The sequence below is a fragment of the Chlorocebus sabaeus genome, chromosome 3, assembly GCF_047675955.1.
Source record: "Chlorocebus sabaeus isolate Y175 chromosome 3, mChlSab1.0.hap1, whole genome shotgun sequence".
NCBI lineage: Eukaryota > Metazoa > Chordata > Mammalia > Primates > Cercopithecidae > Chlorocebus > Chlorocebus sabaeus.
In genome coordinates, this window is record NC_132906.1 from 84,947,067 (window position 1) to 84,973,625 (window position 26,559).

Sequence of the window (26,559 nt, forward strand, 5' to 3'; positions counted from 1 at the left end):
AACCTTTTTAAAATATAAGGATTAACAACTTGATGGAATCCTCTTTCAGTTTTCTTGAAAATAAATAATTGGAATTACCCATCTTTCAAAATGTTTCTTGAACTGAAGTCATTTGCTGTCTCAATTTCTGGAAAGTGTGCCACCAAAGGCTTTCCTAGATGTATCGAAGAGCTCTAGACTCTTCTTCTTCCACTTAGAGTCTGCAAATTTAACTCTATTCTCAGAAAAGGGTTGGGAAGATAAAAGTATTAGATACATTTCCTGCTACATCTTGGGAAATAAAATATTTGATCAGCTTTATTATAATAACGTTTACATAGAATAAGATTCACTAATTTTAAATGTACAGTTCTGTGAATTTTGACAAGTGTACAAAGTTGTGGATCTACCACCAAAGTTATGATATAGAACATTTCTGTCACTCCCAAATGGTGTGTCATGTCTTTTTGCTGTAATTGCCTCCCCAGATGCTGGAGGCCTGATTGGCTTTTTGTCACCATTTTACTTCTGGTTACCTTGAATAAATACCTAGGAGGGAGACTACTGGGTTTCATGGTCAGTGTATGTTTATAAGAAGCTACAACATGTTTTTGAAAGTGGTTGTACCACTTAGCAATCTGCATTCTTGTGAACACTTATTATTATCAGCACTTTTTTCTTTTTAGTAATTTTATTGAGCATGCAGTGGTACCTTATTGTGGCTTTAATTTGGATTTATCTAACATTAAGTCATGTTGAGTATCTCCTCATGAATGTACCTCCCATTGCCATGTGCTTGTTTGCTTTTAGTACCATTTTTTGTGAAGTGTCTATTCAAATTCTTCTGCTCATTTTTCAGTTGGGTTCCTTGACTTCTTATTATTGAGTTTCAAGAGTTCTTTATGTATTTTAGGTCAATTATTTTATAATGTGCTTTCATATGTTTTAAATATATTTTTTAAACCTTAGAGCTGTAGATTGAGCTCATGTAATTTATAAGAAATGTCTTTTATATTTCTTAATTAGCAGAGAAACCAGTCAATTACATCAGATTTTTTTGTCAGAAAAAATTGTTTTACTTCTCTTTTCAATCTTAACAATATATCAACATGGGCCTCTGTGTTGACCATTTCACATCTGAATTCCAACTTAACATAGATAGATAAGGCTCAAACATTTGTCCTAGTTTGGTATCTCTTGGAGGAAAAAAACCCCTGTGTCCTTTTTCAGTGTCTCTAGCCAATGCTCCTTTGTTTGCTCTTGCAGTATTACTCTCAAAGGTGATGGCTTTTGTGGTTAAATATTGGGATGGAAGTGCTGGCATGTTAATGGAAAATTGTCTTCACTCCTAGACCACTTTATAGTATTTATATATTCAAAATGTTTGAACACAAGCCCCAATACTTCATTTCTAAATCATGAAATACATTCCTATACAAATATTCCAGCACGGGCCCAAATACTTCCTTTCTAAGTCATTGAGTACATATCTATACAATTGGGAAAAATAAGCTTTTCTCAGGTATCAATATTTTGAATTGTGTGCTTGGTGTTAAAAAAAATGTTCCTACCCTTGACCAATGTACCATAGTAAGATTAGGCCTGAGAATAAGGCCTGGCTGTGAAAGAGGAGGTGGAAATGGAGAACCCAGGACAACTCAAACACTGGGCATTTCAGGCAGGGCAGTTTCGGGAAGGCATACATCTGGAAGTTGAAGAAATGGAAACTTACTCCCTGTCTATGCCTGCATACCCTTTGAACAACTGCATGAACCCCCAGAGGTAACCATACCACAGTTTGAAGTTTGCAATTTGAAGACTGTTGTTCTAAACTTATGTGGTTTTTGAAAAGGTGAAGGATTGAGAAGCAATGGGATACCAAATATTCCAAGGAGATAAATTGTTTCCTGCTGGAAGAGAATGAGAGTTTCCTAGATGGAAAAGAGACTGATGTCTTTGAGGAGGAGTCAAATGAGGTTGATAACCTGAATTTCTTCAAGTCTCATTTATGAGAGATTTTAATGCAAGAGCTCCATAATTCTTTGTGTATGTGTATATTATATATATGACATATATATAAAATATACATATATTATCTACCACCTTTTTGTAGGAGGTGAAAGCTTTATTTATAAGTTCATGAAATACTTTTATTATTTTAAATAGGCTATCATTGTGTATGTATATATACACACACACGTATATATATGTATATACATCACCATTTTGTAGAAGATGGTGACTTCATATGTAAGTTCATAAAATACTTTCATTATTATTTTAAATCAGCTATCACTGTCAAACTATTTTTAAGAGTCTTTAATTAACGTTCCCCCGTATGATTTCTGGAGGAAAATCCCAGTCAGTATCAGTGGGAGACCGAATTACGAGAGTGTTTAATTAAGAGTTTCTTTCAGGCACTTTTCAAAGAACAATTTAATATCTGAGAAACTCCACCTTATTTGTATCTCTAGAACTGAGCAGTGAGAAAATCTTGACACAAGTCACAAAGATTCAACTAGACCAAACATTACAAAAATCATTTTCATTTATTTAAGCCTTTAAAATAAAATATTCATTTAATATGATACTCACAGAGGCAATAAAATACATAATTTAATCGACTTTTCAAATTCGTTTAAAAATAGAGAGCTATCGTTTTAGAAAGCTCAGCTATTTTTCTTCCCACTAGCACGGTAGGGAAAAAGACACAAGTCACAAGATACCGCATCATGTAAGAAAGCCAAGTTCTGTCTCGTTCACCTGTCTGGATCAACAGGGAGGAGAAACCTGCTTGCTGCAGTTGCTGGCATCTGGGCCCTTGATTTTGGGTATGTTGAAATTACAATATGAGTTCTCAGGGTCCCTTCAGTGCACCTGTCTATTTTCTGATGGGAGGAGAAATATGTAGGAGGTACTTAGCCGCTAGGCTGAAAATCTTCCTTTCCACCATTGGGAGCATACTCTTTGACACTCTCTAAGAAGGAAATCTGTACCCCCTCTCCTCCACTATCTCTTAAAATTATTTAGTCCATTTTGTATTTGTCTAATGATGGAAAAATATGAAGTACTTATTCAACTGTAAATGGAAACCTAGTAGAAAAAGATAAATGCTATGAATTTTAAAAGCAGAATCCCTCATCCCTCTACTGGAAGAGCTAAGTTCAGTTCCTGTGTCCATAGTGCATGGGTGCGCCAGCAGGATCTGAACTCAGAACATGCAAATGCAAAAAGCCCTTTCAGCCAAAACACTTGAAATGGACTCTATGAGGCAGTGAAAATACCCAATGCAAAATGGAACAAAACCACTAAGGACCGAGTGGTTAAGATTGTGTACTCTGATTGCTGCAGAAAGAGGGAAAGGAAATTAAATTCGATCTCATAATTGAAAGCTCAACACTTAACAAGTTATTTTCCGCTTGGCAACCAGAAACCCCTGCTGCCATATATCAGATGCTCGTGGCTTCCCTTGGCTACACCTACTTACGGCATCCAAACAACGTGCCTGGCTGGTGGGGCCCTTCTGACTTTAGGGCCCTGGGACATGCTCTCTGTTTCAAATACTGTTTAATACTCATTTCCTGATCACTCCCAGACTTGATTCTTCTTATGCTACTTACTCCTGCACATCTAATTGGCTCTAATTAAGCATTTCAACCGGGTTTCTGTTACTTGTGTTTTCTATGTATTTTATATTATCACCCATTGAATTAATTCCTCCAGTAGAGTCATGCTGTTTCTCCCAATACTTCTGTCTTTGCGCCTCCTGCCACCTCCCTGACCATGTTGCTTACTGTGGGTGATCACTGTGAACGGAATAGTTGTCATATTAGCTATGTGGACCCGCTGCACACAGGAAAACCTTGAGGAAGTCCCTCTTCCAGGTTTGAAGAGCTCTTTGCCAAATCCAAACCACTTGAAAGAATTGTGTTTTTCCTTGAAAGATCTAGTGGGTATCACTGGACCCCTGAGGTAGAGCAACAGATGTGCAATATTCCTGCTGAGTTAAGAGCCTGCATCCAATATGGTTATTGAATTCTACTTTGTAATAATTTCCTCTCAGTTCTGCTTTTGGACTGTCCCTGGAGAAGGCAATTTTTTAAAAATACAGAAGTCAGATATTTGCCCGTGTTATATTACATAGTTATATAACATAGTTATATAAATAAATGGGTTGCAAAGCTTTCAAAATAATGATTAAAATGTCAGTGAAAGATGTTTGTGTCAATTTTTATAATCATAAACACTGAAGAAAATCTTGACCACTATAATAATAATAATAATTCATTACATCTACTTTAACATACAGAAAGTCAGGTCCTCATCTCTGGGCTAGGGGGTTCTGCGTAAGAATTCAGTTTTGGTGTGACGAAGTTCTCATTCTCAGTGTTCCCTATGTCAGGTTTAGCTTGAGAATATTATGGGGGAATATTTCAATGACAATGTATCTATATGAGTATACATACATATATAAAACATATGTGTATATATATGTGAAACAATATTTGTCCCTTTAAAGAATTGGGCCACCAGTCACTTGGTACTGAAACCAATACATGAATTCAAATGAAATTCAGATTTCCACTTCAACTCTTTTCTGCCAACTGTCCTACCAAGACAAATAATTAAATATAGTTATGGTTTAAGAATGTAATTTAGAACTCGTCTCTTTTGTCCACTTGATGTCTACTTTTCATCGGGTTTAAATCCTCCATTTATCTTATAAAACGATGACTCCGGCTCCGTTTCATTTTCTTTGCTCTCTGGAATTTCTGCCTTGTTTTTTCCATGACATTTCTTGTACGCCACATAAACTAGAAAACAATACACAGGTGGTTAAGTAAATTTTATAATAATAAACTACAAAATTACTTTGCATAGAGATTCTAACCTATGATTCACATGGCAGATCACATTTTCTGTAGACTGGAGGCTGCTTAGAGAAAGAAATCACCATTCTTAGTTCCATGGTTACTCATGGCGAGAGGGATGACTGCACTTCAGGAAGACCTAGCGTAAATCTTTATGAGACATTTGCTCAGGCCAGCCACAAGCCTTCTTCGGGCATTCAGCACTGCACGTGGTACTCGACAATGATGAGAACAATAGCGAGGATTTATTGTGTACCACCATATCCCAGTTAATGTGCTAGTTCTTAATAAATATACACATGGTGCAGTGCAACCTCCGGGACCTTGGTTCGATGGTCCGCTGTAGAAGGACTTGAACTAGAACAACATTCCAGTTCCCTCCCTGCCTTCATTCAATCTTCATTCCCGGAGAGAAGAGACTCGGCTGATGGGTGATCAGCCTTTGTCTTTTCTGTTTAGCTGCTGGTCTCTGGTAGCAAGCATTTCTCGGCTTATTTTTAAGGTCAGCTCATCAGGGTAGGCTCTGCCCTGCGAGGCAAGACCTGCGGTGTCTATGTATGTGTGAGTACGTGTCTGCACATGTGTGAGGCAGTGGAGGAAAGGGTGGTTTCAACAAGCCCATTTGGTTGCAGATTCAAGTCATGTTTTTCAATTAAGTTTTATCCATAGTGAAAGGGCTATTTTGTTATCTGAATATCTGATTTTTCTTCTACTTCTCAATGGGTCACAAAGGCAAGAGGAGGACAGAAAATACTACTTATAGGGTCCCTCAAATTCTAATGCCTCACATATAAAATGGCCATAATAATATTATCTACCTCATAGGGCAATTGTAAACATTAAGTGAGATAAAATTAAATGCCTAGCATGGTCTGTGAAGAATAGTAAATGCTCAATAAATGTTAACTTTCATTATGATACACAGCCGAGAGAGACAATGACTTGCTTCAAAGATCTTATTAACCCAAGATCAATATCTCCTTTAGATTGGTCCCTGAACTTCTAGTAATATATTATTTTCGAAGCCACTGAACCACACTATTGAATTTAATTGAGCTTGTGGTCAATTTGAAGATCTGCCACTTATTATAAACTGTTTTGAGCTGAGAGTCCTTCAGCTTAAACTTATGCCAATGATTTCATTTAACCAAACTATACTTCTTATTTATCCATTTTTCTTTCCCCCCTTCTCTCCCTGCCTTCCTCCCTCCTTCCCTCCCTCCTTCCCTCCCCCATCCTTCCTTTTTTCCCTTTTCTTTTTTTCCTCTCCTTTATCCAAAAAATATTTAGATTCCTAGTCTTATCACCAAAATATGTTTCCAGGCATTGTATACACTTAACAAAGATTCCGTCCTTATTTTTATACTTACTAATATAACTGTGGGAAATTTCAAGACCAAGTTGAGTGCTCCCTTTTCCTCATTCCTTCAACTTGATTTTTTATTAATCAATCTCTTTGGGGTTAGTTTTCAACTAGTGCATTTACTTAATTGTTCTACCAACCAGTCCACTTTCTCTGGCTTATCTACTGATACCATTAAGTAATTATTTGGAAAAATCCCACTGTGTGCCAAATTAGCAGAGCTCTGTACAAACAAGGTTATTATACAGAAAACAAGGTAATTAGGCCTGGACTCCTGCTTCCTGGAGTAGCGATAAATCTGTGGAATATTTTCAGTGGATCCAGAGTGTTCTATTCTAGAAAGGAAGCCTTTGCTTTGAGAATGACATTCAAGACAGTAGTGCAGAGGAGATCCGCATCCGAGGGCAGGCTGAAGAGCTGATGAAGTTAAGTAGAAAAGTAAAGCAAAACCATATTTTTAGTAGAGACAGGGTTTCACCATGTTAGCCAGGATAATCTTGATCTCCTGACCTCCCGATCCACCCGCCTCGGATCCCCGTCTCTACTAAAAATACAAACACAAAATTAGCCGGGCGTGGTGGCGGGTGCCTGTAGTCCTAGCTACTCGGGAGGCTGAAGTGGGAGAATGAGGTGCGTGAACCTGCTAGGCGGAGGTTGCAGTGAGCCAAGATCTTCAAAGAAGATCATTATGAAATGATGCAGTCCACCGCACTCCAGCCTGGGTGACGGAACAAGACTCCATCTCAAAAAAAAAAAAAAAAAAAAAAAAAAAAAAAGGTAAGGTAAAGCAAAACCAAACAAAACCAAACTGTATCTCTGGACATTTAGTGACTTAACATTTACATTAGTTTTGTTGTGTGCCTTCACTTTATATTCCCCATTAAAATGTCATGAGGCTTTAAAAACTAGCTTTTTAATAAAAAAAAAATAGAATGTAAAAATAGAGGTTAGATATTATCAGCCCTTGGAAAGGAAAATGTAGAAAGAATTTTCAACTAGGTGAAGGCCAGTGGGTGGTGGGACCTGATGGGAGATGCTGGGAGCTTCATGTCACAGGACAGGAGAAGTAAGAATTACTTAAACTACACCTAGTACTTTACATGAAGAATATTTTTGCTTCAACCACTTCAATTATATGGGTATTTAAAATATATATATATGTGTGTGTGTGTGTGTGTGTGTGTGTGTATACACATATGCACACACACACATCTGCCTTGTAAGTTAGCCTGTTAAATTTTCTTTGTGTACCAGTTTTCTGATAAATATCCTATATTTATAAAGCATATCAAGACAATGTTTTGAAAAAGATCCCAAATCCTGAGTTCCTGGGCGAATGCCGGAAGGCGCACGGTAAAATGGTCTGGACAGGTTCCTCTGCCTTCCTAATAGGAAAAGAAAGTCAATGGAGAGAATTGACCTCCATTACTTTTCACTTAAAAATAATCTTTGCTAGAATCTTTTGGTAAAACTACCATCTTTTCATCAGCAATTGGAAAGTCATGATAACATGACGGTGGCTTTTTCCTCTCATGTATTTGTACAGTTCACCACCAGGAACGGGGAGGTTTTTAAAAATGTTGTTTTAGCAACTCCAGGATTTTTCAAAGATCATCATAAAAAGGGATTGGCATGATTCCTTACATCCTAAGAATATGGCGGCAAAGGCGAGCTGGAAAATGCTGTAGATGAGCGGGAAGGTGAATACGATATTGAGCTCCTCAGGAGTGAAGGAGAGCTGAACGATGGTGGAACATAGCTGCGTGTTCTGCATCCCCGTTTCAAAAGCAACCGTTCGGCACCTAAAGAAGATGTTAAGAGAGCATATGTTTTAGCTGTTGTTTTGTTATTGTGAAACATTACAAGCAGATATAATAATAAGTACATACATGTGCATCTTGTCCCTGCTTTTAATGCATATATTTAAGATAGGCTTATTCAATATATGACTTTCTATGGAATAAATCTAATACTTATTAAGGTATATTATACATCATATCACCTATTGTATATAATATACATAAATATATTTAATATGTACATATGAAGAGTTGGCTCATTTACCACAGTGTTCGGTAAGTGGCCAAGAGGATTCATTTCACCCTTTTCAATTATGATTTCGGTAACAGTGTAGGGCACAGGGCAGCAGCTCAGAAAATGCTCAAGATACGGTATTTGTTGTTGCTGTTTTATTGTTTAATTTGTTTTGTTTAGGCTGGGCTAAACAGGTGGCTCACACCAGTAATCCCAGCACTTTGGGAGGCTGAAGTGGGAGGATTTCTTGAGGCCAACTGTTCAGGAGTTCAAGATCACCCTGGGCCGCATAATGAGACCCTGTTTCTAAAAAAACAAGACAAAAGAAAAAAAATTAGCCAGGCAAGGTGTTGTGCACCTGTAGTCCCAGCTTCTCCGGAGGCTGAGGCAGGAGAATCACTTGAGCTGAGGCTTCAGGGAGCTATGATTGTGTCACTGGACTCATCCTGAGTGACAGAGTGAGACCCTGTCTCAAAAAAAAAAAAGTTTAAATCTTGACAAAAAGTCTATAAGGTAGAAATTATTGTCCCCACTCTACAGATGATAAAACTCAGAGAGAGTGCTGGGCCTGAGGTCCCCCGGGTGGTGTGTGGTAGGATTGGAAGGCAAGTCCAGGTCTGCCTGACTCAAACACTGAGCCCTTCTCGCTGCCCGTTGCCACTCCTCTCTTTCCCAACTTCATACGTGCATCTGTCCCTACACCTGTGTTCTCTCTGCCTGTGGATTCGATGGATTAGTCAAAAAGAATTGTTTTTGCCCAGTGTCAAATCCAGAAGTGCAAAACCCTTTCTAATATTTGGCGCCTTTGGAGGATGAGCTCACCCTGCTGCCAGCTGGAGGAACGCTTGTCTATTCCAGGGCAGCCCAACTGCTTTCATTAATGTCACTCCACTCAGAGAATAAGAATGCTTAGCAGTGGAAGAGCCCCATCTGCACGGAAAGTGGAATGGTCCAGAATACTTTGACCAAAAAAGAGGCAGTCAGTATTTTCTTTCTGGGGACTTGCATGACTTCGGAATGAATGGGCCTATTTAGAATGACATATTCAGAAATAGGATGAATGTGATTGATGAAAGGCTAAGGATTTTGATCCTGTCTTCAGTGTTTGCAGCTGTTTTGGGTTGATTATGTCTCCCTCTCCGCCAAATTCATATGTTGAAGTCCTAACACTCCGCACCTCAGGATGTGACCTTATGTGGAAACAGGGCCATTGCAGATATAATTAGTTAAGATGAGTTCATTAGAGGGGGCCCTCATCCAATGACCGGTGTCCTTATCAAAAAGGGAGTCTGGCCACAGAGATGTGCACTGAGGGAAGACACAGGAAGAAGATGGCTGTCTGCAAGCCACGAGGGAGGCCAATAAGGGATCTCTCCATCATAACCCTCAGAAAGAATCAATCCAGTGACACCTTCATTTTCACTTCTAGTCTCTGAAGCTGCGAGACAGTAACAGTCTGTTGTTTAAGTCATTCAGTTTGTGGTTCTGTCTTATGGCAACTCTAGCAAAGGAATACAACAGCTATTACAGGTTAAAATTCCCAATGTGGTTTACTAAAGTGCCATACCTGTGCCAGGGTAGACCAGCGATTCTAGCTAGAAGAAACCCCAGGGAGTAACCTGCCACAGGAAATATTGTCCCTATAATCCACAATTTGGGAGCGATGATCCAGGCGCTTTGGTACAATATTCCTCCAACCACAGCTATGAGCACAATAAGGATGGCGCCCGCAATGGACCCAACCTGAAAAAAAGGGAGCAAGTGAACCCAGCAATCATGAGTCAGAGCAAATCCAAGTATGCTTGTCAGAGACGAAACCTCAGCAGTCTCCTTGCCCTTGGGGAAAGTGATGGTAAAATTGTCTTTCTGTGTGCTTCTAGCCGGGAGGCTGCAATCAGGCCACTGGAAATCCTGGTGCTTGTCCCATGTTTTAAGCTTTAATTACACAACAGGACAAGTAGCATCCATTTGCAATTAGCCTGAATATTTTCTGGCCTGCAAATTATCCTTGTCAGAACAAAAAGACAGCCCATTTCAATGAGAACCTGGAAGACTTGGCCTCCGGATTCAACTACTCCTATTCTGTTTCCTTCAGTAAATCACGAACTTTCTGAACTGTAGTTTCTTCATTTGTAATTGGGGATAAAATCTCGCCCCAGCTTCCTTTTATGATTGTTATGATAATGAGAAAATGGGTATAGAACTCTATACAACTTTAAAAAAGGTATAAGCAAATGAAAAGCACTGTTGCTATTTTTTTTTCTCCTTTTCACATTTAAAACAAAATTTGGAGATTATAAACATATGTTTTGTCAAGGAAAGTAAGGAATACTATGGACTTACTTTGCCCCCTGAGCAGCAGAATCTATCTATATTATCTACAACTACATCCAGATCATCTAGCTAGAATATAGTTAGTGAAGGGGAGTGAATAGTTACTATATAAATAGCATTTACTGATTGCCAGCAATGAAATGGCCATACGGACACAGACATATTTTCTAAGAAAGCCATTTAGATATATTGTATAACACAAATTCACATAACAGAGATAACAGTAATATGTGGTGAGGACAGAATAGAATAAAATCAGGAGGTGATAGTTCAGTTGAGTGTCTTAAAGAATGGGTAGAAATTTTTCCTGTGACTGCAATAAAGAAGGGCATGCTAGGCTGGGTACAGTGTCTCATACCTGTAATCCCAGCACTTTGGGAGGATCACTTGAGCACAGGAGTTCAAGAACAGCATTAGCAACACAGTGAGATCCCAGCTCTCTCCTCTACACACATATAAAGAAGGGCATTCTAAAAGAGAAGACTGCATGGCTGATGACTTCAGGCCTCCACTCAACAGTAATCATATAATGAGAATAAAAGCATTTCATGGATGGAAAACCCTATCGTTTTGATTGTCATGGTGGAACACTTAACGGTGTGAACTGGGATACTTACTTTAAGTATGATCTTTGCTTTTTGGGGCCATTTGTGATTAACAAACATTCCAATGGAAACAGGAACAACAAGAGCAACCAGAGACGTACCTAAAGATAACAGAAGGGCAATGTCATCAGCAGAACAGGTGACACAGGAAAGAGAAACACAGAAGAACAAACGGCCTGAAGAAGGCTTAAGTAGTATTTCAGTCTTCCTTCTTGAATACACAAAACAGTATACAGAATTACACACACACACACACACATGCACACACACACACACTCACTCTACTTCTTCACCCACTCCAGTAAATAATTTAATATTATTGGTAGATAAATGATAATATCAATGCTATAAATTCTTTCACTAAATTCTGCATTAATTTTTTAGAGTTTCTTATATTGCCAGTATATGTTAGTTTCAGTTTGTCAGAGTCTTGACTTCTTTAGTGTTTGGATCTTTATAGTTCTAGGAAGAATAGCTCACCAAGGTTTGTGTGTGTGTGTGTGTGTGTGTGTGTGTGTGTGTGGCATACAAAGATGATATTTTACATGTGTTTGCTAGTTCATGGTAGTAGAAATAAAAAATAAATTTAAAATATTGTAAAATGAAAGAAAATGCCCAAAATTAGCTCAAGATCACCAGGTAGTCTGACATCTCATGACTTCTGGTTAAAACTAGCTTTAGTTATTCAAATTTACAGCAGAGAGGTGAGAATATAAGTTGAGAAAGCATGCTTTAAATTTTCCATGAGATAATATATTTGACGACCTCTCATGTAATTATAGTTCTTTGCAGTAACATGCTCATCCGGCCAGATAAAAGAGTCATACTTCAATTTCACTATGTTAAATTTACTGCTGTTCTTGCATCATATGGTTTGTTTCTCCATGTTATTTAACACTCATTTGTCCAATAGCTGATTTCATGTAATTTAGCACCAACAACTTCTAACTTTTCATAGGTTGTTTCTTTTTCAAACATCCTTTTAAAGCAGTATAAGAAAGTGATATTGAACGGTGACATTCTGAGAGTGGATGTTGCATAGTATTGATTGAACTAGGTAGAGTGAGCTAGGACTGGCAAACAGATTCTAGAATCCAAGGCAATAGATATTAATTTAAAGTGAATGCAATAATGATGAAAACATAATTTCCTTGTAGTCTTCTAGCCCTCCTGGCAATATAAGGGTCAGTGATGACTTTTGCACAGAAATTAGTCGGCAGAATTAAATAATGACTAAGGGTACTTAGAGTAGGAAAAAAGATAAGTGCGGGGGAGTAAGGAGGGAATAATGGAAAAAAGGATGTGAAAGAGAGGCGTTGACACAGGCACTGCTGAGATGCCCCAGAAAACCCCCTCTTGGGTATCCTTGCACCCTGCTGTTTTGGGAGTGATATGGTTTGGCTCTCTGTCCCCACCCATATCTCATGTTGAATTATAATCCCCAGTTGGACGATTACAACTAGAGGAGGGGTCTGTTGGAGGAGGGGCCTGGTGGGAGGTGATTGAATTGTGGGGGCAAACTTCCCCCTTATTGTTCTTGTGATAGTGAGTTCTCATGTGATCTGGTTGTCTATAAGTGTGCACACATCCCTCTTTACTCTCTTTCTCCTGCTCCAGCCATGTAGAAGGTGCCTGCTTCCCCTTCACCTTCTGCCATGATTGTAAGTTTCCTGAGGCCTCCCCTGCCGTGCTTCCTGTACCGTCTGTGAAACTGTGAGCCAACTAAACTTCTTTTCTTTATAAATTACCCAGTCTCAGATAATTCTTTATAGCAGTAAGAGGACAGGTGAATACAAGGAGGAAACGCCCTGTCCTGGGTCTTTAGACCATTGCCTAAATTTTTGAAGTTTGTAGGTCTTAAAACCATCTGAATATATGACTTGTTTGTGATGTGGTAGCTTAAATCTAGGTGCAAGTCCTGTGCTTGGAATGTTAGTGTGGTTAGGTTTTCGTCCTATATTTTAATGTGCTGATTCTGTTTGGCCCCTCCTGCTAAGAGTCTTCATCTCTTTGAGGCAACCCAAGCCAATGGGATAACACACAAGCAGCACCACCTGCCAAAATCCATGGCAGAATTGCTTTTCCTTTGCTGACCAGATGAGGTCAGGTGAAGTTTTTCAGGGACCTGGGGTTGACTGGTAAAGGGACTCTGTTTTTCTTTACACCCACAGTGTGTGGCTCCTGCTTGTAGAGGTGGATGTTTTAACTTTGGTCTCCAGTGGGCCGGTAATCTTGTTCTTTTATTTCCCCAGGCTCTGTTTGTTTTATGTATGCCTCATATGCTAATGCTCCCTCTGTAAAGTGCCTGTCTATGTAGATGGAAAAGCATCCACTCATGGTTACACATTGAATCCGTAACTTGGTCTTTAACCAAGTTTACACAGTAGATATTAGAGGAAGGAAAGGTAGAAAGAATGAGAATGAAAGAGAGTGGTGGTGAATGGATTCATGTGGTGGGACGGGAGTCAGATAGATTTGGAGCTGAACATTTCTGTATTCCCAAACTGTGGGAACTGTGTAAGACGTTGGACCCCTCTAAGCTTTGGTTTCCTTATTTGTAAAATGGGCAGAGTTATGTCTGCCTCGCAGTGCTGTTGTGATAATTAAATGATGAAATGGCTATAAACTTCTTGGCACAAGACACAAATGTGGAGTAGAGAGGAGTGAGTACAACAATTTGCAGCAGTAGTTTTATTTTAGTGGTATCAGCTGCACGGTCTGCCTCCTCCCCATCCAGATGTCAGCATCTGAGGGGGCTCTCAGGTGTTTACTGGATCACTGGAGCATGAAGTTGTGCCAAACATGTCTGCCCATAGAGCTGTGTAGAGAATAGACTGTGGGCTATTCCAGCTTCCTAGTGACCCTGGGCAAATAATTACCCTGAGCCACAATTTAGAAAGCAGTGATAACATCTTGTGAAGCAGTCATTTCATTTATTTTCTATGTTAAATAACTAGAAAAACCAACAAAAAAAGATGAGCTTGGAGGCCTGGGCACAGGGTTAATATCTGTAGGAAGTAAAAAGTTTCCTCTTCAAAGTTTCCCTTCTTGTTAAAGGAAAATAATAATAATAATAATAAACATTAGAAATAATTTCTTTTAAAGACTAACTTCCTTTAAGCCTCCTTGCTTTGTGCTAATAACTCTTTGTTAAGCCCTATTCTATGTAGCTGTTAGATATAAAGGAATAAGTACATTCTGTGTCCTTGTACTTTAACCAAGTTATTTGTGCTGAACATGCTCACAGGCATGTTGCAGCTCACAGCGTATGACCCTTCCTTATTTGGAAATATTATTACTTTCTAAGTCCTTTCACAAGCGACTTCCTCTTTTCCTTTGTTCTCTATTGCCTATACCTATTTAGAAAAGTTTTCAATTATTAGCCAGTCGAGTTTTAGCTTAGATTGTGAGGTCTGGTTCCAGTCAATGGAGAGAGACACAGTAGTCGGGACAAGTTGCGTAAGAGATACAAATTGCTTCCCTCCATTGTTCAGGTGTGCTCTTGCCATTGTTTCATCTGCGAGGAGCACTCTTTCTGCAGAAAGTAAAATTGCCTTGCTGTGAAAACTTCTGGTCTGAATGCTGATTTTTCCTTGCAATACCGAGGAACAAGCATTCTGTTTCTGAATAAACATTTTACATATAACAATATCTTTGTTTTTGAAACTTCTTTCTTTTTCCCTTTTCTTTTCTCTCTTCCTATTTTTCTTTTCTTTTCACTCTTGACCTCTTTTATGATGACCGTTTCCTCCATTGAGGTGCAAATTGATTTTTCATTTTCTCCTTATTTCAAAATTTATTCACATTACAGAATATGGTATATGTCTTTCACACTGTAGTTAGAATTATTCAGTATTTCCATGAGTCATTTTCCAGAAGGGAATGTATATCAAAAGGAGAATATTTTATGGCTTAAATTATTAAATTATTATAGTGAGTAATGTGGAATCAAAATTCCTCACTCAGCAGGCATGTCCTTTGAGAGGGATATAATAAACCACTCACGTTAACTATGCTTTTTAGCTCTGTGGAAGGCGTCCGCTGAGAGAGCAGCTAGAAAGTCAAGCAGCGTGAAGGCAAAGGCAGGTGGTTGTGGAGGGTCACCCTAAAGTCTGTTGTCAGGAGGTTGTATATGATATGAAGGTTCTCTCCAGGGGTCAGAAGAATCTTGTATATCAAAAAAACACACTGAATAGGGCATATCAAGGAGGACAATTCTTTTTTATGGTCTAATGGGAATGGTAAAAGTAGGAGAGAGAGAAGAGGCTACAAACATTGTAATACAGATCATCCCCAATTAGTATTCACAAAGTTTGTTCTAATTCAGTTGTATATTTCCTCAATCACACTAAATCATGGAAGCAGTCTTTCTTGGAAATGGAAGGCATTTCAGCCCAGCTTCTCATCCCAATAGGAGTCCCTCTTACAAGCATCCAGGTGACTCACCATTTAGCCTTTGCTTGGATGCTTTCTTCAATGGGAAACCCACACCTTTTTAAGGCAGCTCATTGGGATTTGTTTCCAAGGTCAGTGGGGGAAAAACAATCCAGATATTTAGCGTGTAGTGTACCTGGTGATTGTTGTACTATTTTGCCTACATCTTGTCTTTTATTCGTGATAGTTCTATGGGAAATGCCTATTCCTGGTATACCAGGAACTCTCTTGTTCTTCTCTTGACCCTCGTCCCTAAGTTACAACAATAACTTAATCTCCCACTATAATTTGTTTACCCAGAAACAGAAAATAAGTTTTTTGGGATGGGGGTGAAATGAGACAGAGTCATTACCAGTAAATTTGACTCCTGGAGCACGAAATACAGACTTTGCCATTAAATCAACTTTTGCATCAAGGTGTGGCTCACAGTCGAGTGTTAGAAACAGTGTGTTTCATCTAGTGGTTTTCTATTGTGACACTCTGGATTGCTTACTCAGTGCTCTATTTTGAAACCATTATGTGATTTTAAAAAATTTCTTCAGGCTGGGCGCGGTGGCTCATGCCTGTAATCCCACTTTGGGAGGCTGAGGTAGGTGGATCTCTTGAGGTCAGGAGTTTGAGACCAGCCTGACCAACATGGCGAAACCCCATCCCCACTAAAAATACAAAAATTAGCCAGGCGTGGTAGTGCATGCTTGTAATCCCAGCTACTAGGGAGGCTGAGGCAGGAGAATTTTTTGAACCCAGGGGGTGGAGGTTGCAGTGAGCCAAGATCATGCCACTGCACTCCAGCCTGGGTGGCAGAGCGAGACTCAATCTCAAAGGAAAAAAAAATTTCTTCAATTCAAGTGTCTGGATGCAAAATCCTATGACCATGAACTAGTGACACTCTGGGTTAAGGAACAGGTGGAGGCTCCCACGTCCCCAAAGCTTAAGCCTCCTCAGTCCAGACTGACAGGGCTGGGGAGGGGACTCCTCTCCCCGGTGATTCAAATTGAAGAAAAGACAGGTGATCCCGTAAGGTCAAGGTTTGGAATTTACATTCTGCCAACACTCTTCAAATGCAGGGGTGACTTTATAATGAAATCGGGCAGAAACTCCTGCTAGGGTAATAACAGTTGGGTGTGAGCCTGGTCTGAGAGCCTAGTAGCGGGTAAGCGGAGAGTTTGAGGGTAACAGTCGATGGTCTTGCAGAGGGACGACTTACCTATGTTATCATAGGGAATTACGATGCTCCCAGAGTCGACCCACATTTTGGTATAGATAAGGAGGCACAGCGGCATCATTCCGAGGGCAAGCAGTGTGGAGCATGTGGTCATGCTGACGCTGAAAGGCAACGGGCAGATTGACACATCCACCTGTGTGTTCTAGGGAAGACGCTGTTTTATTTTTATTTTTTAATTTAACTTTTATTTTAAGTTGAGGGGTTACATGTGCACATTTGTTATATAGGTAAACTCGTGTCACGGGGTTTGTCATACAGATTATTTCATTGCCTAGATATTAAGCCTGGTACCCATTAGTTATGTTTTCTGATCCTCTCCCTCCTCCCGTCCTTTACCCTCTGATAGGCCCCAGTGTGTGTTGTTCCCCTCTGTGTGTCCATGTGTTCTCATCGTTTAGCTCCCACTTGTAAGTCAGAACATGCTGTATTTGGTTTTCTGTCCTTGTGTTACTTTGCTAAGGATAATGGCCTCCAGCTCCACCCATGTTCCTGCAAAAGACACGATCTCGTCCATTTTTATGGCTGCATAGCATTTCATGGTGTGTATGTACCACATTTTCTTTATCCAGTCTACCATTGATGGGCATTTAGGTTGATTCTATGTGTATGCTATTGTAAATAGTGCTGCAATGGACATATGTGTGCATGTGTATTTAAAACAGAATGATTTGTATTCTTTTGGGTATATACCCAGTAATGGGATTGATGGGTTGAGTGGTATTTCTGTTTTTAGGTCTTTGAGGAATTGCCACAGTGCTTTCCACAATTGATGAACTAATTTATACTCCAACCAACAGAAGATAAGTGTTCCTTTTTCTCTGTAACCTTGACAGTATTTGTTAATTTTTGCCTTTTTAATAATAGCCATTCTGACTCATGTGATATGGCATCTCATTGTGGTTTTGATTTGCATTTCTCTAATGATCAGTGATGATGAACTTTTTTTCATATGATTGTTGGCTGCATGTGTGACTTCTTTTGAAAAGCGTCCGTTCCTGTCCTTTGCCCACATTTTAATGGGTTTGTTTGTTGTTTTGTTGGAATATAATTAAACTAAAGAGCTTCTGCACAGCAAAGGAAACTATCAACAGAGTAGACAAACAACCTCCAGAATGGGAGACAATTTTTATTTTCGATTCATGATAAGGAAGTCCTGCAAGAATCTGTCTCAACCTATAGCATCATCTGGTGTGATGAACAGAAATACACATGTGCTGGAGTGTATTCAGGGCCTGGCCTTGAGCACAATGGGCCATATTTGGTGTCTTTCCACTTTGCCTTCTGCCATCCTTCCCTTCCCTTTTATTCTTAAGGGTCAGAAACAGTATTAAACGATGGGTTAAAAGTCATCATTAAACAACGTATAAGGTTCGCTGGGTGTGCCATCCTTCAAACATTCAATCAAAAAAGAGCAAACACATTTGAAGCAGCCGACACCATCAGGGCTGCACGTGTCTGACCATGCTGAGATGGAACCGGCCTTCCTGGGCCCCTGGAATAGAATGCATGTCCAAGGGAGGAGGCCTCGGTATGTTGCCATAAAGCAGAAAAATTACTGCCCAAGTGACCCTAGCTTGAGAAAAGAAGAAGAAACTGACTTAAAAATCAAAAGAAAGCATGCAAGCAGGCAGGGTAGACCTGAATTCTTAGCACTGAGTAAGTCACTGACAATTTAGCAAATGTGTGTTCAGAAGAACTAGTGTCTGGTATCATCCCTGCTCAGAGCGTTTTATTTCAGTAAGAGGGTCTGGCTGAGTAGGCTTTCTACATGGAGAAATTAATGCCAAATCATGCTATCTCTAGTACTAAGACAGTGGGTCAAAGAAAGATTTCTGGGGAGTGAGTCTTCCTGGTCCTCTTCAAGGTGATCTGTACACAGCATACATTCTCTGCCTTTAAAGCCTGAGCTCTAAAGCCACACAGTGTCTGGGCTGAAAGCAGGCAGTGCCGCGTCACTTAGTATGTTCATTTGAGTAATTTAGTTGACTTCTCTTTACCAGTTTCTTTATTTAAAATGGCTGTAAGGATAGGATGAGCCAACGGTGTCCAGCACTTAGAACAACGCAAAGCACTCTATTAAGAGCTGGTTGCTACTACCATTTTTTTTTTTTTTAAATAGGGTCTATCTCTGTCACCCAGGCTGGAGTACAGGGTCACTATCTTGGCTCACTGAAGCCCGGGCTCAAGTGATCTTTGCACCTCAGCCTCCCGAGTAGCTGGGATTATAGGCATGAGCCACCATGCCACGCTAATGTTTACGGTTTTTGTAGACATGGGGTTTCACTGTGTTGTTCAGCCTGGTCTCAAACTCCTGGGCTCAGGTGATCTGCTTGCCTAAGCCTTTCAAAGTGCTGGGATTACAGGCAGGAGCCTCTGCACCCTGCATCTCTCTGCTGTGATCATTTATGTTACTATGTTTGTGATATTTTGTGTTCCACCAAATAGAATCAGGAAACTTAGAGAAATGAGAAATTTCTCTGAAAGGCCCTTCTCCCAACAGGTCATCATTGAGGTTGTCAAGAGTAGTAATTTCTTAAGGGTATTATGTGTGTACTTGAAAGAAAATGCTAAATATTTATATTACCTGCCCCCCAAAACAACAACAACAACAACGACAACGACAACAACAACACACTATACTAAGAAAGGAGCTAACAATGAGAAATTTCGTTTCAAGGCTTGTAGATAAATTTACACAGTTTGGCAAAACACAGGGTGGGACAAAGTTCATCAGAGAGCTTAACTTCTCTAATAATATATTTATTTTTAACCAGAATGGCCTCATTTAAAATAGGTTTAAATAATTTGGATAAAAATACTTGTTTTAGTAGAGCTAAAATGTTATAACAGTAACAAATGCTGTGGATGTATTTAAAACTCTGAGCAGTTCAATCTATTCTGGTTATAGGTTAACTTAATTTAGGTATAAAATAGATGCTAAGGCAGAATTGTACACCAGACAAACAAGTTAATTTGTTATTAACAGTACTTTGTCCTACTTATAATGAAAGTACTAGAGTTTGAAGGTGATTTTTTTCTCTCTTCCTTCCTCCCTTCTCTCAGTGTTCTCTTTTTTATCTTTTATTTTAAAAAATATATTAGAATGGATTTAAAGTTGTCCCTATAATAAAATCACTTTTGTTTCTGTGCATCCAATGTTTTTTTCTAGAGTGTGGTGGGAGTCTGGTGGGGAAGTGAGGAGGGTTTATTAACTGGATCCCAGTGAAAAGAAGTCTGAGAATTTTTGTTTTAAAATGTGAGAAAATGTTAAAGAAGGAAGTCTTTTTCTGTCTTTGGTTTTCTTTGGAAGATCCTTGACAAACCTTTAATTCTGAATATTGCTACAACAATCTATGATGTTGTATCATAATTTTGAGTTTGTTGAGAGCAGTTTCTTAAGGATTGTGATGAGGGACAAAAGAGGATTGGGAGAAGGAAAGGTTTAGACTTGTGAGCAGCCTTGATGAAGAGACCTTGCAGATGAACAGACGAATAGGTGGCTGGAAGTTGATGCTATTTGAATGAATAGAAGAATAAAATCAAATCACTCAAAATGAGATTCAAAACAATTCACAGATAATGAATTTTAAGAAGTAATATAGGAGCGTAAATTAGCAAAAGAAAATATCGTCTTACACAAAAAAATCTGAAGTTCTATAAAAGGCATGGATATAAAAAATACATATACTACCTTGAATTTATATTAGAATGAGAGAAAAAAGTAAAGTATAAGGAAAAAAAAAAAAAAAACCACTTGGCCTTAATTTTGACTTGCCAGGGAGATTTTCTTTCGCGTGTATGGAAATAAAAGAAAGAATCAATATAAATTTAGTGAATGTTGAGGAATTCAGTGAAATCAGTGTTAAGCAATGTAAAAGACTGTAATCATATTAGAAGTAAAATGCCAAGTGTGAAGGATCTAACGTAGTGTATATAGGCAGTGCTAGAAATTGGAGAAATGAAAAGTGATGGAAAGAGTGTAGAGAAAGCTTATGAGCCTGCATAGGGGTTGTGGGTAGATCTGAATGATTCCAATTCTGATTCAGGCATACATTGACTCAATGACCTTGGTCAAGGTTATGAATCTTAACTTTATTATCTGCCAAATGCAGAAAATAATAGTACTAACTCTAGAGGATTCTTGGGAGGATGAAATACACCAACGTATTTTGAGTACTTAGCACTGTGCATGGCATGTACTAGTGTTTAATAAATATTAGCTAGTAAAATAAATGCTACTGGAGAGAAACAATTTTTGGTTACTTTGAGGGAGAATAAAGGAAAAAGCCAAATAGTTTTGGGTTAGGTCTCCCAGAGTAGACAGGAGACATTTAGGGGTTGACATAGGAAGGATTTATTGCTGTGAATTTGTGATTAGCCAGAGGGTCAGGTTTCTTGAATATCTAAAATATCAGTGAATGCTACACTGGAAGCTGAAAAATCTAACAGCATTTGGCCAAAGAACAAAGGATGTGGTAAGAAAGTCTATAAAATCATAAAAAGGAATGTAGAAAGTAGGTGGCAGGGAAGGAATTGGGGGCAACTGGGAGAAGGATGCATAAGAATGGATTCCCCAAAGAGGAAGCCAAAGAAAGGAAATGAGAAGTCCTTGCATGATGTGGCTGAGGCCATTAAGAAGGATGAAGACACCGGATATTTGCCTGCATCTGGGTAGAGAGCAGACACAAAGGACATAAGAGGTTTCTGTGTCCCCTCAACTATGGGTTTTAGCCACCAGCAGATTCACCTGAAATGTCACCTTCTCTTCTCCCTGATGTTTTCGTGCATGTGATGTCCATGGCACAGCTGTAACTTAGGTGAAAATATATGTGCACCAATCAGATTCACAAGCAACTTTCCAGGCTGGGAGTGGTCAGAGAAGGAGCTGAAATAGTACGTGCTGAATTCCAATGATCAAGGATTATTGTCTATGATTTTTTATTTTTCAAAGTCACCAGAGATTGCAAAATGCAGTGGCTTTCCAGGTTCATAAGAGATGATCGGGTGAGAGGGAAATGTTTTGGTTTCTTCTCCCAAGAACCATATCCAAAAGAGTTAAAATCAGGTGGAATGGTTTTGCTGGCATTGTATGGCATTAGCTCAATTAGTGGAGCTGCCTGTTAATATCAACAGTCATGTCTTCTTGCCATTGCTAGAGTTCAAGTGGAGATGGAGAAGGTAAAATTCTAAGCATACACAATTGGAAATATAAATGTTAGATAGGATTGTATCTAAATAAATTATCAGAAGTCTTTAGTTTATCCAATTCTTAATCCAGAAGAATAAAAAGTTTTGGAAAACTGTTACCCAATAACTCAGGTTCTACTCTTTTAATTAATTTGTATTAAAGAAATATTGGAATATTGTTTTCCTAACACACAATGCATAATATCATTATCTTACATAGCAGTATAATTTAACCTCTTCTCAATGATTAAGACCCATCCTGACAAACATGATTATCGGTTATTCTAAAATACAGTGACAACTTCTTGTGTTTGTAGAATAAGTGATACAGAGACCAGAGACTAGAATAAGTGCTACAGAAACCAGAGAGAATAATTGATATTAAGAGAGAATATGTGATAGAGAGATTAAGCGATAGAGAATAAGCGATAGAGAGATGGCTGTGTGTTGTCAGTGTCTGCTTTGCTTTGTAGGTATTTTGATCTGCTCTTTTGCCCTTCCTAACACTCTGCTTCCTTCCCTGCTTCTCATTTCTGGAAAATAGCACAACAGAGATTTAGAATAAAAATAGTTATGTAGGTCCTGCATGAGAAGCGTTTATGAGATTAAGTGAAATTTATTTTGGGTGTGCAGTGTCTTTTATTGGGTCTTGTTGAGCTCTGGATACGTGAGGTTGCTCCATTTTGCGTTATAGGGCTTATTCTGACTTGCTGGAAGAATTCATTTGCACGGATTTAGCTGGAGGTTTCTACCAAGGCTTCATATTCTACTTTTAGTTCTTATTGAAAAAATGATTTATAGGAATTGTTATGATAGGTAGACAGGATTACATAATCATCTCCTGTTTCAGGAGAAATAAGATTTCCTTAAAACCACAGAAAAATGTAACTTGGAGCTTTTAGGTTAGATCTTACTGTTTTTAGCTGACAGAAGAGAATTCATTTCAACAACCTAATAGTCCAGCACCACACACATTTTTTTCTGTCTTATAAAAGGGTTCCATGTGTGGCATTACATTGAGGTACAAAACTCCTCTGCATTAAAAGTTACAAATATTATGAGAAAGCTGTTTATTGGAGGTCAAGGCCCATTGTTCCATGTAGCTCACTTTTCTCAGTGTAATAGTTGCTGGCATTTACAATTCTCACTTCTGTGTATCAGCGTCCAGGTCAAACCAAATCGAAGTCTAAAAAGACCTTATTGCTATATTGTGGTTCACAGATTAACTAAATCTGAATAGCACTTGCCATCCTTTGTTGTTTTATAGGGCTTTCCTTAAATTAAAAAAAAAAAAAAAAAAAGCAATTACATGGTGGATATCATGTGCTTTCTTATGTAAAAGACTAAGCCATGTGAAGGTATAGGGTTTGTATGACTTTTCCAAAGCTTCTGGAGAAACCTGCACCAGTTGAAATGAGACAGCAGGTTCCTAATTGCTCACTGGGTACTCTATCAATCCAGTGGCTACATTTCTACACTTTGTGCTTCTCTCCTCTGCCTGTAGTAGCCGGGGATGAACAGAGCTAATTGCCTACTGTACAGTATTTAATAAGCACACGTTGCATTAGCACCTGGATGGTTTGCAGAAGGAAATGCATACCTTTCAAGGGAAATGAGGAATTATGAGCTAAGAAAAAAGACATTTGTCTATTCAACTTTCAGCATTAAATTTCTCAGTCTCGTCACTTTAATGCTTCATCTTATTTCTATTAGTTTTTTTTTTTTTTTTCCAGTGCTAGTTCAGACTGGCACAGGATGAATTGGGCAAACATTGCAATTTAGATTACTTTGTGGGAAGTGGCGAAACCATTTTCTGTTTATTTCATAGTAAGGTAAGCATAATTTTTAAAAAAGCTGCCGTAGGCTTTTCCCCCACTTTTAATGCCAGTAGAGGTGAAACAAATATATGAACTCTTCCTTAGGTTTTATACCAGGAAAATGTTTGTCCAAAGAACTGGCTATATTTGATGGAGTGGATCACTGTTTCACTAGAGGTTCTAATGTTTGACAAACAGTTTTATTTTCTGATTGCACCCAGAGCTCCTCATCATTACAAAGAAAGTGTATTTTTCTTTTTCTTTTTTTTCCCTGCTACCAACAGGATAAACCTCCTCAGCTGCAGCTTGTGGTTTGGAAAAGATTACTTTTTAAAAAAAGCTTTGAATCTTTTCCTAGAGATCAACAGCAATTATGCAACTCCCTGTTAACTGAGTTAGATTTAAAAACGCAAACACAAAATATAAATCCCCCAATTCAAATAGCTAAACAGCTGTGCTAGAAGGCATGTGAATGCATTTATTCTGTCCTGTTTAATTCCTTAGTCATACTTTAGATGGGTAGCAAATCAGTTGGACATTCAGTATGCCAAAGGCTTCTGGAAGGATTACTCCAAGGTGATTGAGTAGTTAGAGGTTTAGATAGATAATCTTACCTCAGGTCCATGTCGCCATCGACCCAATAGGCCAAGATATTGGAGGAAGTTCCTCCAGGGCAGCATCCCATAATGAGCACCACCACGGCCTGGATGGGGAGGATGTCAAAGGCCACAGACAGGACGAATCCTGTGAGGGGCATGATTCCAAACTGACAGAGGAAGCCAACACAAATGCCCCACGGCCGCTTTATGTGCCCTAGAAATTTCTTGATTTCCACGTTGCATCCCATGGAGAACATCACCAAGGCCAACAGGATGGTCAGCACCGTACTTAGGACCACACTTAGGGTGTTATTGAAATTGCTGTCAGGTACCACACAGGATGCACCAGAGCAAACTGTTGCATTGTCCACACAGCTGTTCGGATCATTCATTGCTGGGTCTGCTGCTCAAAAGGCCAAGTCCACAGAAGCGCTGGTCCCTGGGCCCTGGCTCGGCTGCCAGTTGAGATAAGCAACGTTTACTTCTACCCCATCAAACTTTTAAACCCCTTCTAAAAATATGTCACTTGGTGTCTCTTTTGAAAGCCACCTTAGGGAAGTAATAAAAAACAATAAATGCTAGGATGTCAGTTTCAAGAGGTAGCATTACAACACAGAGCACGTTGTGAATCATAAAAGCCCGGCAAAATTATTGGTCAAGACAGAGAGTTACGATTAATCATTTATTGGCATGATAATGAACCATGCCATATAAAAAGAGCTGCGTTAATGTTTAATGCCACGAAGGTTTGTTGGATAATTTCAGTTAAGTGACACTTAAAATCAACTCGGAATAGTACCGAATCTTATAGGGATTGAACCATAGGAACCAAGCCATATAAAAAGAGCCGTGTTAATGTTTAATGACATGAAGGTTTGTTGGATAATTTCAGTTAAGTGACACTTAAAATCAACTCTGAATAGTACAGAATCTTGGAGCGACTGAGCCATAGGAACACATATTGTTCCCTCATTTCCCTTTCAATAGAAGGGTTTAGGGTCCAGAATAGTTGAGTGCCCTGTGCCAAATTATGTTGCAAATTAGGTGTCAGACTCTGAACTGGGACCCAGGTCTCCATCTAGTTTCCTCTCCCAATAGTTTTGCTACTGTATCAGTGTTTCCTGGAATTGCTCTATAGTGTCCATAAAGCATATGGAAGTTTAAGAAACTTCTAGCGTCTTGGTGCAAATCTGAGAGAGTAACATTTGGGAAGAGAGAATGTTTTCTGGTGGAAAGGAGTCTGACTTGTACAGCCACCCTCAACCACTTACACATGCAATTATGTGTGCGTTGTCATAGTAACAGAGTGCTTTATAGATGGAGACAATACAATTATTTAGAGGGATGAACCTCAGAGAATTAGGTCAAAGTGACAGGATCTCTTTGTGCTTAGAGTCATAAATTGAAATTCGATCTTTTTTTTTTTTTTTTTGGCAGGGGGATTCCAAGGGACATTTTTGTAAATGTCAAATAGTCGACCTCATTATGGGCAGAATGGTATATTTCAGTACATAGGGAAGATAAAGAAAGAGGTAGAGAAGAGATTGCCCTGTTTTCAGGAGTGTATAACCCAGTTATTGAGTCAGGACACAGAGTAATAAGAAAATTGAATATTCCAATCATGATGCACAATTTGTAGGACACATTCTAGTTTAATATTCAACTTAATCATCTTAAATTAAGCAGGATTATCTCTCCCATTTTACAGATGAGGACTTAAGGGTTGAGGAAATTGAGTGCTTTAAATAAGGTTAAAGGGAAATGAGAGAACAACGTGCTTTCCTATGGCTGGTATCTGGAGTGCTGGAACCGAGCGTTCTGATTATGCGAAGAAAAGGATCGGTTTGGCTTGCTGGGGATTGGAGTAATATCTTAGAACAGAGCTTCTCAAAACTCAGTGTGAACAGGATTCCCTGGGGGGCCTTGTTAAAATGCAGATTCTGATTCTGGAAGTCTAGGGCAAGTTTTTTTTCTAGCAAGCTTGTAGTTGATGGCAATGACACTGATCTGTGCTCACACTTTTAGTATCATGGCCTCAGGATATCAGGGTGACAACAGTTGTACCCATATTGGTGACAACGGAACTTACTGGTCACGACTGAAAGCAGCTT

The 26,559-nt window shown here is 39.0% G+C and overlaps 1 protein-coding gene across 1 annotated transcript; it reads right to left on the reverse strand.

The window, feature by feature from the left end:
* Positions 1 to 2,227: 2,227 nt before the first annotated feature.
* SLC10A2 (solute carrier family 10 member 2) lies at positions 2,228 to 25,008 on the reverse strand. The gene is made up of 6 exons (XM_007960851.3): positions 24,464 to 25,008; positions 16,828 to 16,946; positions 11,199 to 11,287; positions 9,815 to 9,990; positions 7,858 to 8,015; positions 2,228 to 4,793 (listed from the first exon to the last, which is right to left on the reverse strand). The coding sequence occupies exons 1-6, from the start codon at positions 24,838 to 24,840 to the stop codon at positions 4,666 to 4,668; spliced, it is 1,047 nt and encodes a 348-aa protein (XP_007959042.3). The 5' UTR covers positions 24,841 to 25,008; the 3' UTR covers positions 2,228 to 4,665.
* Between the last annotated feature and the right edge of the window lie 1,551 nt (positions 25,009 to 26,559).